Source organism: Telopea speciosissima, chromosome 9, assembly GCF_018873765.1.
Source record: "Telopea speciosissima isolate NSW1024214 ecotype Mountain lineage chromosome 9, Tspe_v1, whole genome shotgun sequence".
NCBI lineage: Eukaryota > Viridiplantae > Streptophyta > Magnoliopsida > Proteales > Proteaceae > Telopea > Telopea speciosissima.
Window position 1 is genome coordinate 49,507,441 of NC_057924.1, and position 13,718 is coordinate 49,521,158.

General features: G+C 38.2%; 2 protein-coding genes across 2 annotated transcripts; one reads left to right on the forward strand and one right to left on the reverse strand.

The window, feature by feature from the left end:
• The first annotated feature begins 443 nt into the window (after positions 1-443).
• On the forward strand, positions 444-4,305 carry LOC122640392 (putative receptor-like protein kinase At4g00960). Its single transcript, XM_043833562.1, has 7 exons — positions 444-1,368; positions 1,575-1,709; positions 2,016-2,146; positions 2,287-2,497; positions 2,818-3,055; positions 3,499-3,652; positions 3,945-4,305. Exons 1-7 carry the CDS (start codon positions 594-596, stop codon positions 4,287-4,289), a joined length of 1,989 nt encoding a protein of 662 aa, XP_043689497.1. The 5' UTR covers positions 444-593; the 3' UTR covers positions 4,290-4,305.
• Positions 4,306-8,498: 4,193 nt separating this feature from the next.
• Positions 8,499-13,352, reverse strand: LOC122640394 (2-alkenal reductase (NADP(+)-dependent)-like). The gene is made up of 5 exons (XM_043833564.1): positions 13,055-13,352; positions 12,743-12,920; positions 10,376-10,542; positions 10,111-10,193; positions 8,499-8,899 (listed from the first exon to the last, which is right to left on the reverse strand). The coding sequence occupies exons 1-5, from the start codon at positions 13,274-13,276 to the stop codon at positions 8,521-8,523; spliced, it is 1,029 nt and encodes a 342-aa protein (XP_043689499.1). The 5' UTR covers positions 13,277-13,352; the 3' UTR covers positions 8,499-8,520.
• Between the last annotated feature and the right edge of the window lie 366 nt (positions 13,353-13,718).

Below are 13,718 nucleotides of genomic sequence, written 5' to 3' on the forward strand. Positions count from 1 at the left end.
AAGAAAACATTGCCGTACAAAGTACAGACCTTAATTAGATTAAAAAGATTGTACGGCAATATTTTAATACTGAACTGGTTTGAAAAATCGAATTAAATTAAAAGGATTTATGTTAGTTCTTTGATGTAAAATTCTTCATGATTTGAATTAATCAATTGGACTCTTCAATCCATGGATACATAAAGTAGGTTTTTGATTAATTAATTGGATTATTTCAGACCACAGTTTTATTTTTTCCTTTATTTTCCTGGTCCACTGTATTAATTTAAAACAGAAAAGGAATTAATTGAAAATCTATCCTTAGCTTTTAAACCAAACCCGGTGAAATGAGCCTTTCCATAGTTACTCAGATTACTTTTCTACAACGTGTTTGGATCCAAAAGTCAAAAAAATTGTCTGCAATGACTTATTCTCAATCTAAAAATTCAATTTCAAAAACACGCATGGGCTGCCTAATCTGTTTTCCCAACTAACCCACCAAAGGAAGAACAGAGAAGAAGTTTCTGACTTTGTCAATTGCAGAAACACATATAGCCACGTATCTCTTTAACAAACTTACCCACCAAAGGAAGAAGGAGAAGAAGCAATTCCATATGGTCACAAGAATGCCTTACACCAGAGGATTGCTCTTCCTTCTTTCTTCCCTGCTTCTGTTGAGACACTACACTGTACAATCTGTCTATACTGACCACGAGTGTATATCAGGCAATTACACTGCCAATAGTGCATATCAAACCAACCTCAACCTTCTCCTCTCTTCTCTAACCTCTAATGCCAAAATCGATTCTGGATTCTATAACACTACCATCGGTCAGGATTCCGACAAAGTTTATGGTCTTTTTCTATGTAGAGGTGATGTTACTCCAGAAACCTGTACTTCCTGCATTCAGGAAGCCAAGGATGATATCACACAACGTTGTCCTACTGAGAAAGAGGCCATAATATGGTATGATTTCTGTATGTTACGTTACTCAAATCGGTCTATATTCTCAACTATGGAAGCTACTCCGTATTCTCATTTGATAAATACAAACAATGTCTCCAACTCGGATCAGTTTGATCAGGCATTAGGGGATTTGATGAATGGCCTGGTAAGTACGGCTGCGTCTGGATCATCTACCCGGAAATATGCAGCAAATGATACAACCGTTACAAGCCTTAAGAAGATATACGGGTTAGTGCAGTGCACTCCTGATTTATCTCAGTATGATTGCAACAGATGCCTAGTTGGGGCAGTGGATACCATGTCAAACTGTTGTGATGGGGTCAGGAAGCAAGGTGGGAGGGTTCTTAGACCCAGTTGTTCTGCAAGGTATGAGCTTAACGATCCTTTCTATCAAACATCAACGGAACCAACTGTCACACAAGGTATGTATGTATATGTAGAATTTAATTAAGTAATTTGTTAATGCTTAGACAATATCTTAAAGCAAATATCAAGTTTTCCTTCAGTCTTGATTCGTGAACTTGGTGATCAATGATGATAATATCTTCAAACTGAATTGGAAATTATATATCGATAAATTGGCTTACACATATTTTCCTCTCTTTTTTTTTGTTTTTGTTTTATGCAGATAAAGGAAGCAATTCATCTGTTATTATCATTATTGTTGTTGTTGTTGCTGTTGTTGTAGCAGTTACTGCAATCATACTTGTATCCATCCTCTATCTGCGTTCTCGAAGGAGGAAGCTGAAGCACATAGTTGATGGTAAGAAACCTTGGTTCATAATCTACTCCCAAAAATCATTAAGGAGGTGTTGAAACTTTGATACAATAAGAGCTGCCATTGACAGTAGAAATTGTATTGAAATTTAATAACCCACTCCTTCCAAAATTCTTAATATAGGCTTTTATAAAGTTGAAACACAAAGTTGATGGTAAGAAACCATGACAGTAGAAATTTATATTGAAACTGTAAAATTTAATTCAAACCACCTAAGTGTGTATCTCTATTCATTGAATTATATTTGTTTGGGAAATATTTACATGTTTGATTTACATGTTCTGTTTTTAGACGAAGAACCTCAGGATGAGATTATAAGTGCCGATTCCTTACAATTCAACTTTGATACAATAAGAGCTGCCACAGACAACTTCTCTGATGAAAATAAGCTTGGACAAGGAGGATTTGGAGCTGTTTACAAGGTGCTAAGTCTTTTCCTTACCATCAGATATGTTATTTTCAGTATGTAGTGTTAGGTTTGAAATACTTTGAGGTAATCTAAAATCAATATAGATAAAATTCACTTTTTGTATCTTCTAATTTTTTTTTTTAATATATTCAGGGTAAGCTTTTGGATGGACAAGTAGTGGCTGTGAAGAGGCTCTCAAGAAATTCTGGACAGGGTGACTTAGAATTTAAGAATGAGGTTATATTAGTGGCCAAGTTGCAGCACAGGAATCTTGTTAGACTCCTTGGATTCTGCTTAAAGGGAGAGGAAAAGCTGCTCATCTATGAATTTGTGCCAAATACAAGTCTTGATCACTTTATTTTTGGTTTGTCTCTCTTCCTCCTTTCTTTGAACTTGATTATTTTGGAGTGCCTAGATAAACAATATTACCTTCACATTTATGAGTAAAACAGAGTATCTGTTAGAAATTAGGATTCTTGGTTGGAGAAAATGTACATCACAATTTTAAATCTACCTTTCAAATTCAATCATCCACCTATCTAGTAAGCATGAAGCATAATTATGTTATTGTTCTAATGCTTTCTTATTTGCAGTAATTGCATTTTAAAAATATTACTTTGATGAGCAGATATTGAATGATTTGAGTATTAAGTTGATACTTCTTTTGGGACTATGCATATGTAGATCCAATCAGACGCTCACAATTGGATTGGGAGAAACGTTACAAAATTATTGGAGGGATTGCTCGAGGGCTTCTTTATCTTCATGAGGATTCTCGACTAAGGATTATTCATAGAGATCTAAAGGCCAGCAATATTTTGTTAGATGAGGAGATGAATGCAAAAATTGCAGATTTTGGCATGGCAAGGCTCTTTGTAGTGGACCAAACTCAAGCCAATACTAGCAGGATTGTTGGAACATAGTAAGTTCAAGCTCTATGATTCCATAGATTGCACCTGTTGTTTAAGAATTTTTTTAATGATCCATTTATTTAGAAGTGAAATGAGTGAAAAAAAGCAAAAATTTCTTCCCCCTCACCCTCCCTTCACCAATAAAAAATTTATTTAGTTTACCTCACTTCACCTCTAACCAAACAGGGCCTAAATGTTCACAGATAAGTGAGTCCTTATTGACTTCAACCATTAGAAGTTGAGAATATCTGGTTAAATCATAAATTTGAATGTGCATCCTTATTTTATTTTTATTTCCCACTGGAAGACATTGGGCTACTTAGTATTACATTCAGAAAATGGATTAACATGATATCAAAAGCTTCATGAGAAATGAAGTGAAAAAATATTACAATTTAAAAATACAATCATCCTCTAAGACACTAATTATATTGATATGGAAAATGGAATGCAGTGGATATATGGCGCCGGAGTACATGATGCATGGGCAATTCTCAGTTAAGACAGATGTGTTTAGTTTTGGAGTCTTAGTTCTAGAGATCGTGAGCGGTCAGAAAAATAACAGTTTCAGTCTATCATCGGAGCGCACTGAGGACCTTCTCAGCTATGTAAGTAGGAATATTACTTCTCAAACCTTGAGCATAGTTTTAAAATACTGTACTAGACTCCAAACTAGAAAAGGATCTGGTCTCCCCCCCCCCCCCCCTCCCTTGTATTTTACTTTATGGCAATTGGAAGTTAAATAACACCACAAATCAGAAAGTGGATAACACTCAATCCAGTAGAGTCTTGCTTCTGAAACTATATGGTTTGGTACTACTGAGTATTCTGAATCATCATTCTTGACTTTGATATGCAAATTTAATTAAGTTACATGTGAATGTTGATGAATTGTTGTAGGCATGGAGAAAATGGAATGATGGTACAGCTTTGGCATTGATGGATCCGACTTTGGGAGAAAATTGTCCTAAGTCTGAAGTAATTAGATGCATTCATATTGGACTATTATGTGTTGCAGAAAATGTATCTGACAGACCCACCATGGCTTCTGTTGTTCTCATGCTCAATAGCTACTCTGCTACTCTCCCATTACCCTCATCACCAGCCTTTTTAATGCATAGCGGAAGCAAGTTACGTGAGCCTTCCACAGACTATGGTTCTGTAATAGAATCAAGTCATTCCAGAAGTAATTCGGCATCAAAGTTGATGAATGAAATGTCTATTACTGATTTGTCTGCTCGGTAGTGTTGGTGGATGAAGATTATTCTTAAAAGGTGTCTGGCATAGCTTGAATGTTTTCATTTTTAAGACTTCCAGTTACTTGTCTGCGAAGTAGAATCTAATTTAAACTAAGTGCATTTCATTCTAGTCATAGACACTTATTTTTGTTGTTATTTTTATTTCTTTCTTCTCTAGCCACCCCCCCTGTATTTTTTGGAGTTCCATTAAGCTCCCCCCCCCCCCCCCAATGCTGAACTGCAACTTATAGGTGGTTCAGACCAGCCATTTATTTTAAATATTAGTGGAAGTCTGTGAAGTTATGGATAGATATATATTAAGAGATGATTGTCTAATATATCTTCCTCAATATTTTGTAGCAGTCAATTTGTGCTTACTATCTTTTGGCTCAGCTAGTAATATATAGAAATCTTAGTTAAGCAAGGTCTGGACTGTCAGATTCAGACTTAACTCAGTTCAATCCTCCTATTTATTCAATGTAAATGTCCTTATGATCCCAGTCTAACTTCTTCAATGGTCAGTACCACCTGTCCATGTTCTTACTAAATCATTGTCCTAATGGAAACAGTGAAGAAATGCGGTTATGTTTGATTGTCTGGAAAGGAGGAGTTTTCTTCAGATGTACTTGGCACAACCAAGCTGAAAGAGCTCTGCCTTAAGTAAACCCTGTTTATGTTCAATCTGAATGGGGGAAAAAAACACATTTCACAGTAAAATGATGATTTCAAGTGAATAAACTTGAGGGTACTTGTTATCTAGTTCTTGAGCTTTCCTTTGATGCTCAACTTAAGTATGAGATCATCCGGTCCACCCTTATCTTCAATATACACGTTAATAGAATAAACTTCAAATTGATGATTAGATATGAATAAAACTTACTAACAAACCCTTTAAAAATAGATCATCCGGTTGATGCCCCTTAAAAAAATAGATCATTGAGAACAACCGGTAGCAGTGTGGGGTGTAAAAACACAACCTACTAGTAGGTCTTGGGTTCAAGCCTCTTGGTTCTCATCAAGGGAAAAAGAACACTGCTTGGTCACGTGGCTCTTGCACCCAAACATAGGAGCACATGAAATTACTACCCAGCCTCTCCTGAAATCGAAAATCCCATCCATGTTGATGCCCTTGCACGCACTCTCATTGGCCCCCCGTGTTGGCGCTGGGTTTACACGATCAAACAATGATCTCTTGCCATATAATAGAATTACAATAATTGTTAAAAATATATTTAATGTCTAATAGAATATGGAAATGCTCATTGGGTCATACCATAACATCTTTCTTGGGAATCAAATTTGCCAGCCGAATATGGAAATGCTCATTGTTTTTTCAAGCAAGGAGGAATACCATCCTCCAAGGAGAAATTTCTATTAAAAACAGAAGCAAAACCAGTTAATAGATGAGCTACCTTAATGGACTTCTCTTCAGCAAATAACAAAGCATTGACATGGTGGGCTCAAGAAGAATCATGCCCTATAATGCCAATCTATGAAAATCACAGACAGGACATCCACGTATGGCAACGATAGGTTTGTGGACAACTGCCTAGCGAAGTTGGTTGCGCGTTGTGGTAGTTTAAGGGCCGAGGGTCTTTGTCTCAAGTTCGAGACCCCCATCCCACACCAAGAAGGCCTACCAATGCCTTCTGCTATAACCCCAAATTATTATTTTTGATACAAGGAAATATAACAAAAACCTCATTAGGCTAGATTTGTTGGCAAGAAATGGATAGAAAAGAGTGGAGCAAAGCAAGGGTTGGAGGGTGGAAGGAGGTTGGCTAAGGGAGGGCGTGCTCCTGCCATGGCCAAGCCCTGGATTCAAATGTGAGAGCGAGCACCAAGAAGTAATCGTGGCCAGAGTAGCGAGACCAGATTTATGGGCTGTCCTGAATGGTTCTGAATCTCGGATCGGATCGTTCGATATTGGCCGGATCGGATCGGTATCGGTTGAGGCCGATCCCGAGATTAGACTGATACAACAAGGTTTGACTAGATCGTTCCCTGGATCGGCTAACTCGGTTGGATCGGTCGATCCGATCTGACTGAATATTTTTTTATTTTTTCAAAGTTTTTAAGTTTTTATTTTTTATTTTTTATATTATCTTGGCCGATATTGATCGATACTGACCGATCCTAACCGATATTGACCGATCGGATCTGGGTAATATCGATCGATCCGATCCCGAGATCAAAACACCCACCAACTTTGGCCGATACATGACCCGATCCATAAAAAAACAATTTTGGGAGTTTTTTTATCGATCCTGACTGAATTGTACCGATCCAATCCCGATCCGGAAAGGTTTTGACAATGATCGATACCGAGTTGGAGGAATCAATAGAGGGAGAGGCCATGGTTGGTGCTGGAATAGACTTCGGGGCCGTAGAGGTAGCGGGGAGAGTCGATGGCGCCATAGTAAGGGAGGAAGATTGCGTGGGCAAGGGAGGGGTCAGGGGTGAGGCACGGGTACTCGAGGATGCGGCGGTGGAAGAGGAGTTCAAGCATAAAGGGGTCGGTGTGATACCAGCTTTGGGAGCGGTTGTGGGTCTTGTGACCAAGGCCATGGTTGGCCAAGTAAGGGTAGAAATCGTCGTAGATTGGATAGGTGGAAGAGTTGGTTAGGAGATCCAGGTTGAATTGGGATGGGAGCTTCCCGATATGGATCCATCTCCCCTCACAATCTGAATTACTATCCTCCGATTCCGATTCAAGATGGGCAGCCCCTAAAGCAGCGGCAGTGGCGAAATTGATTGAGAAGAAAAGGAACAGGAAGAGAATGAGAGTGGCGATGGTTATGGATTTGCAGGTTGGCATGCTGGGTTAGGGAGAGAGGGTAGAGTGAATAAGAAGAAAGAAGAAGGGTAAATATGTCATTTCAATTTTTAGTTAGATTTTAATTAACACCGTTACTATAGAGGGGGATAGATGATTTTCAAAAACCAAGGGGTGATTTGGATTTTGTTTGAAAACCAGGAGGTGACATGTAATTTATACTTTTTTTTTTTTTTGGTAATACATAGCCTAAATCTCAATCCACACCAATCAGGCTATAATACCATCTGTAAATAACAATCTTTCCTTGTTTCTCCAATTGATCTCTGAAATAGATGAATTGCAAATGCAATTACTTGCTGATGTGTATCTTAGCTGGAATTTCAATCACCAAAGATTAGAGATATTGATCAACATATCATAATCCTCTATAAGAAGATAGTTGGGCTAGTGGAGATCTTGTTTTTTTTAGAACCGAAAACGAGGGGGGCGGGGGGTGGGTGGCTCCAAGGGGAGCCCCGAGGATAGCCCCAAGAGGAATCAAAAGGACCCCTAAAGAGAAGAAAGAAAAACACTAAAAACATAGGCCAAGACCAACAAGGAGCCACAAAATTAACGGACACACAAGCAAGACCGGGGGTGGCTGCCCATGTGTTCCTTGATTCTCTCTATAAACAGGCCCAGTAGTGTCTGCTCTGCCCCCTTAGGCCCCCTGGGGTTACTTCTATCATTTTATGCATTTAATTATATGTATAGAAAGTAGGAAAAAATCATGTCTCGCCCTGACCAGGTTTGATTAGGTTGACTCACAAGGTTGTTGACTAGGCTAGTCCGAAAACCTGGTTTTCAACAATGAGATCAAGCACTTTTAGGTAATTTATTATTCAGAAGCAAATTTGAAAGAATAAGCATGTTGCAATAAACAATATGAAAAAAAAATCTCGGTCAGGCTGCCAGGCTGCACGTAGCTTGTGCCCATACACAGAACCACATGAAATGATCGCTCTGCCACCCTGAAATGAAGAAAACACACCTTGGTTGATACCCTTGGCATACTCTTATTGGGCTAGCGCTTGTGAAGGGACAACACAGCCTGGTAGTGATCTTCTGCTCTAAATAATATTATTAAATGAGAAAAAATGTTACCTTACTTTGTCCCCTAACTCTCCTTTCAAAAAAAAAAAAAAAAAAAAAAAAAAAAAAGAAAAAAAAAAGGCCTAATTGGGTACCCATCCTAACAATATAACCATCAAACCTAAAAGTAAAATTAGAAAGAGAATGAAAGAGAAGTTTACACAATTCCAGCATAACACAAAATATGTGTAACTTGCCCCAAATCATGGATCACCACAATTGGATCATAATAGATAAACACCCTACTAGTGGTGCTAGATTTTATTCCTCTACTCTTATCTAATCTGGACATAAGGTGGTAAACTATTGATATAAGTAGGAGAAGCATTCATTCATGGGAGATACAAAGAACTTGTTTTCCATCTACATTGCCATCATAAAGCCTTACTAGGGCAGCTGGTCCACTCTCAAGGCCTTCAATAATATTTTCTATGCAAACCATCTTCCCTTCTTTGATGTATTGGAGAGTCAAATCCAGAAACTTGGGATAGAGGTGATAGTAATCGAAAACTAAGAACCCCTCCATTCGAATCCTCTTGGAGGTAAACAAAGTCAAATTGTGAACTCCTTCAGAATGCTCAAGGTTGTGTTGGGAGATCATTCCACACACAGCAATGCGGCCGCGCAGTCTCATGTTTAGGAGAACTGCATCAAGCATTTTGCCTCCGACGCTCTCAAAGTAAATGTCAATTCCATCAGGAAAGTACCTGCAAATTAACCCATAAACAAGCAAATTCTCAACATGATAAACAATGCAATCTAAAAAGAGGGATAACAAGCCTCCTACTATAAATGGGTTCTTCTTGATGTCACTATGCCTAGTGACGTATAATGATTCACTATTTGCTACTTCCCGGAACATGGGTTAGTCCATGTGATAGAGGACCCCATACATATCAATGCCCAAATTTTTGTCCAACGTAAGCAAGGAAAGTTGCTCAAATTCTGCTTCAAAGATTTAGTAAAATTACCAAAATACCATCAAATGGAGATAACAAGTCTTCTACTATAAATGGGTTGTTCTGGGCATCACTATGCCTAATGAAGTATAATCATTCACTATTTGCTACTTGCCAATACATGGGTTAGTGCATGTGATAGAGGACCCCACATATATATCAATGACCAAGTACATAGGTTAGTGCCTGTGATAGAAGACCCCATACATATCATTGGTCAAATTTTGTCCAACATAAACAAGGAAAGGTGCTCAAACTCTGCTTCAAAGACTTAGTGAAATTACCAAAATACCAACAAATAGGATAAATATAAAATACAAAATGACATCTTTTGTAATTTAAATTGTTTACTCTACTCAATTAAAGTTGAAATTGGACCAATGAGATGCTTGCCTAGTCCTCTATCACATAGAATAATCCATGTATTGCCATGTGGCAAATAGTGAAGTGTTATACTTCACTAGGCATAGTGATGGGGAAGAAAAGTACTTCTAAGTGTCACTATGCGTAGTGAAGTATAATGATTCGCTATTTATCACTTAGCAGTACATCCATGTGATAGAGGACCCTACATTCATTTCAACGGCCAAATTTTAGTCTAACTTAAGCAACGAAAGTGCTCAAACCCTGATTTAAAGATTTAGTAAAATTACAAAAATACCATTAAATGACGATAAATATAAAATACAAAAAGGTATCTTTTGTAATTTTTAGCTACTTCCTCCACTCATTTTAAACTGAAATTATACCAATGTTATAGTTGCCTAATCCTCTATCATATGGACTAACCCATGTATTATTTGACAAATAATGAAGCATTACACTTCACAAGGCATAGTGATAGGGAAAAATACCCTAAAAATAAAAGGAAATTTAGAAAAAGCAAAATAGTAAAGATGTATATGGAAACAAAAATTATTCAGAAGTGTGGTCAACTATGGTATTTAAATTCAAGTAACCTTTTCAAAGCAGCATCCAAATCTTGCTCCTTTTTATAGTTGAAAGCCTCATCAAACCCAAACTTGTTCTTCAATAGATCAACCTTAATTTTAAGACAACAAAAAAAAAAAATGGTCAGTGATCGAATTTTCAGAATATGAAGAGGAAGGAATCTAAGCCCTAAAACATTTCCAAAATTAATTATTATTTTTCCTTCTAGTGAGAATCCCTACTACAGATAAAGTAGACAAAAAATCACTGTAACTCTTGTAGGATTTGTCTTACCTTATCGTCAGACCCAGCACTTCCAACTACATAGCAACCCATCAACTTAGCAAACTGTCCCACAATCTGCCCAACTGCACCAAACGCTGATGACACAAAGACATACTCTCCTTTCTTAGGTGCACAAACCTCAAAGAAACCAGCATAAGCAGTCATACCCGGCATACCTACAATATAACCAACATGGAGCATTATAGATGGAGTATTGTACAAAAATATACCAAGCTTTATCTCTCTCAGTTTGGGCCCGTTCAATGGTTTTGGCCCTGAATTAAATTATGCCCTTTTATAGGAAAGGGTTAAATTCATTTAAAATATAAGGATTGATGTTCTCTGCACCGCAGCATAGGCGGCTCCCAAACACATGGGGGCAATATTTTCACCATTCAGGAGATGGGGTGACCATTTTGCCTACTTCATGTGTCTGGGCACAACCTTCGCCTTCGGCACAGAGAACATTTCCCCAAAACATAATAACAAGAGACCTAAAATTACATAAATTATCTTAAACCTATAAAATTCTTAAATAATTAGACAAATTATTAAAAAAAAAATGAAAAATGCGAAGGATGATATCATACTGGGGTGTGGTCAGCGAGTCCGGATCCTCTACTTCTACCTGCCCGTACTTCCATGTGCGCCCTACACACAATGGGGCGCACAAAGACCGCCTTACCCCTACTAGAGAGCCTTGCCCAAGCAGGGGTAAGGTGGTCTTTGCGTGCCCCATTGTGTGTAGGCCGGCGCACATGGAAGTAGGGGCAGGCAGAAGTAGAGGATGTAGATATGTGGTCAGCTCAGTTGACAAAAGACCAACTCCTCAAATAAGAGGTCATGAGTTCAAACCATCTTGGGGCCTATTCCCCACCCCCGCCCCTCTAAAAAAATAAAATTATACAAACTCTTAATCCAAAAAAAAAGAAAAAGAAAAAAGGATGATATCATACTCTAATAAGTTAGATCAAAGAAAATATCAAAACATTTAAAGAATAATTAGGAGATACACAACATATACAAGTGTCATGCAATTATAGTTAAGAATCCTTGCTTAAGCAATAAACATATCACTTGAAAATCCAAAAAATAGGACAAAATTGTAATTTTATCGGTTAGACCATAGACAATACCAAAGCATAATTATGAGATGGGAAAATATTTTCAGTCCGGGACCGTGACCTACGTATGAGATTTAGGGAAAAACATAAAAAGAAAGGGTCAATTCCGTATCATATATGGGAGGGTAGGGAGGTCTTTTCATATGAGAGAGTGATAGACAATGAAATGCTAGTATATCCTTATCCTACTTACCTTTTCCCTCATATAAAAGTAGGGGTGCAAGTTTGGCCCTGTCGGCCCGAACCCGCCCTGAGCCTAAATAGGGCCTGGGTTGAGATATCGGCCCGAGGGGGTGGCTAAAAATTTCGACCTTGAGTCAGGTCGGGTCGGGTTAGGGTTGAGGCTTCAGCTAGCTTGCCGCCCGCCCGACCTCGATTTAAGTTATACTATAAAATATATATTGATATAATATATACATTATAAACTTTAAATGTCACCTACATTTTTTATATAATATATTATATATGAAGACAATAACGATATAATACTTTTATTATAGTGTTATTTTATGTAAAATTGATAATGTTCTCCCGCCCATTCCAACCCATGCATTTTTTCCCTACCCCATGATCGGGGCCAATCGGGTTGGCAGGCCCGACCACGAGGGCGGGTCGGGGTTGGATTTTTCCCGAGTTAGGGTAGGGTCGGGTCTGGGCCCACTAAGGGGACTTAGGGTTGGGCTAGGTTTCAGTAAAGCCCACCTAACCCGACCTCTATGCACCCTATATAAAAGTAACACGCAACCATAAGAATCCTTGCTTAAAAAACTGACAAATTTATTGGTCTTTTCTTTTTTTTTTTTTTTTTTTTTTTTTTGACATAGTGATATCACAAAAATCAGTACCTATCTCAAAAGGTTAACTGACTTTTAGGACTGTGGAATGGCAGACATACACAACACACATCACACTCGATCACACACCTGATGTGGGATTAAACTCACGGATCCAGCGCATACAGTGCAACATTTTTTTTGATAGTGATATCACATAAACCACATACCAATCCCAAAAGGTTTAGGCCCACATCAGGTGTGTGAGTGTGGTGGTGTTGTGTATATATGCCATTCCACGGTCCTAAAAGTCGAGTAACCTTTTGGGATTGGTGTGTGTTTAAATGCTGCTGCTGTCCCAAAATAGTGATATCATACAAACCACACACCAATCACTAAAGGTTTATTGTTTTATTGGTTAGATCAGAACTCAAAACAAGGCAATTTGCTTTGAAATGTGGTAGATCATGTACACTTACCCAAAATTCCTGTATAGTAAGAGAGAGGTACATCAGTGTTCTGAATCTTAAACATGGACTCAGGAGTCTTAATGAGGCTGTACTCTTCCCATCTAGTTATTCCCCACACCAAATCACCTACTTTGAAGTCTGGGTGATCAGAATCCAAGACTTTAGCTACTCCAAACCCAGTTATAGCCTGCAATATACAAGAAAACTCAAATTAAATTATTCTTAATTAACAAAGGAGCTAGATAAGATCTTTAGATTTGATCAAACTCTACATCAATATTCAAATGGTGTGTGAGTTGAAATAATAAGTTTGAGACTCACCGAACCAGGCTCAATTGCATTTTTATCTTCCTTCATCATCAATTTTCTTGAATAGGGTTCACAAGCTAAGTAGATATTCTTCACCATAATAGCTTTGGAGCCTTGAGGTGCCTTTAGATGAACGGTTCCTGTGCTTAAAACCATGTCTGTCTCTTTGAGAGGCCCATATACATAGTCTCTCAAGAGAACCTGCTTGTTGCTAACTTCTTCTCCTTTGGCCATATTAACTTTCTCCAATGAAAAAAAACTAAGCTCTCGATCTTCAAAGGTTAAAAAAGATATAGAAAGTATCTCTTCCTTTCTAGTGGGAAATCCTGATTATTGTAACGAGGTCTGCTTCGATGCCTATATATTGGTAGATTCAAAGTGGATAACTTGAAGTCAGACAAGGGGTCACCACAATGCTCAGCACGTGTGGTTTTTCTGTCTTTATTCTTTCCTTTATAAACTATAATATTGTATTGCAGGCTGTGGTCAGAGGATTGGGCTCCTCTCTTTGGAGGGCATCGTCCAATGACTGCTCAATGAGGCATCCATCGACTGGGTTGTGCCGCACACATCTCGGTGTGTGATCAGTCAGTCATCGAGATGTGTACGGTACATACAGTCCAGACATTGGATGCCTCATTGGGCAATGTCCTCCAAAGATAGGAGCTCAATTCCT

Coding starts and splice junctions, on each gene's coding strand:
- LOC122640392 (XM_043833562.1), top strand. CDS start 594: ATGGTCACAAGAATGCCTTACACCAGAGGATTGCTCTTCCTTCTTTCT. Junction 1,369..1,574: donor GGAACCAACTGTCACACAAG/GTATGTATGTAT, acceptor TGTTTTATGCAG/ATAAAGGAAGCAATTCATCT. Junction 1,710..2,015: donor GCTGAAGCACATAGTTGATG/GTAAGAAACCTT, acceptor TTCTGTTTTTAG/ACGAAGAACCTCAGGATGAG.
- LOC122640394 (XM_043833564.1), bottom strand. CDS start 13,276: ATGGCCAAAGGAGAAGAAGTTAGCAACAAGCAGGTTCTCTTGAGAGAC. Junction 10,543..12,742: donor TTACTATACAGGAATTTTGG/GTAAGTGTACAT, acceptor GTTATATTGTAG/GTATGCCGGGTATGACTGCT. Junction 10,194..10,375: donor GTGCTGGGTCTGACGATAAG/GTAAGACAAATC, acceptor CTTAAAATTAAG/GTTGATCTATTGAAGAACAA.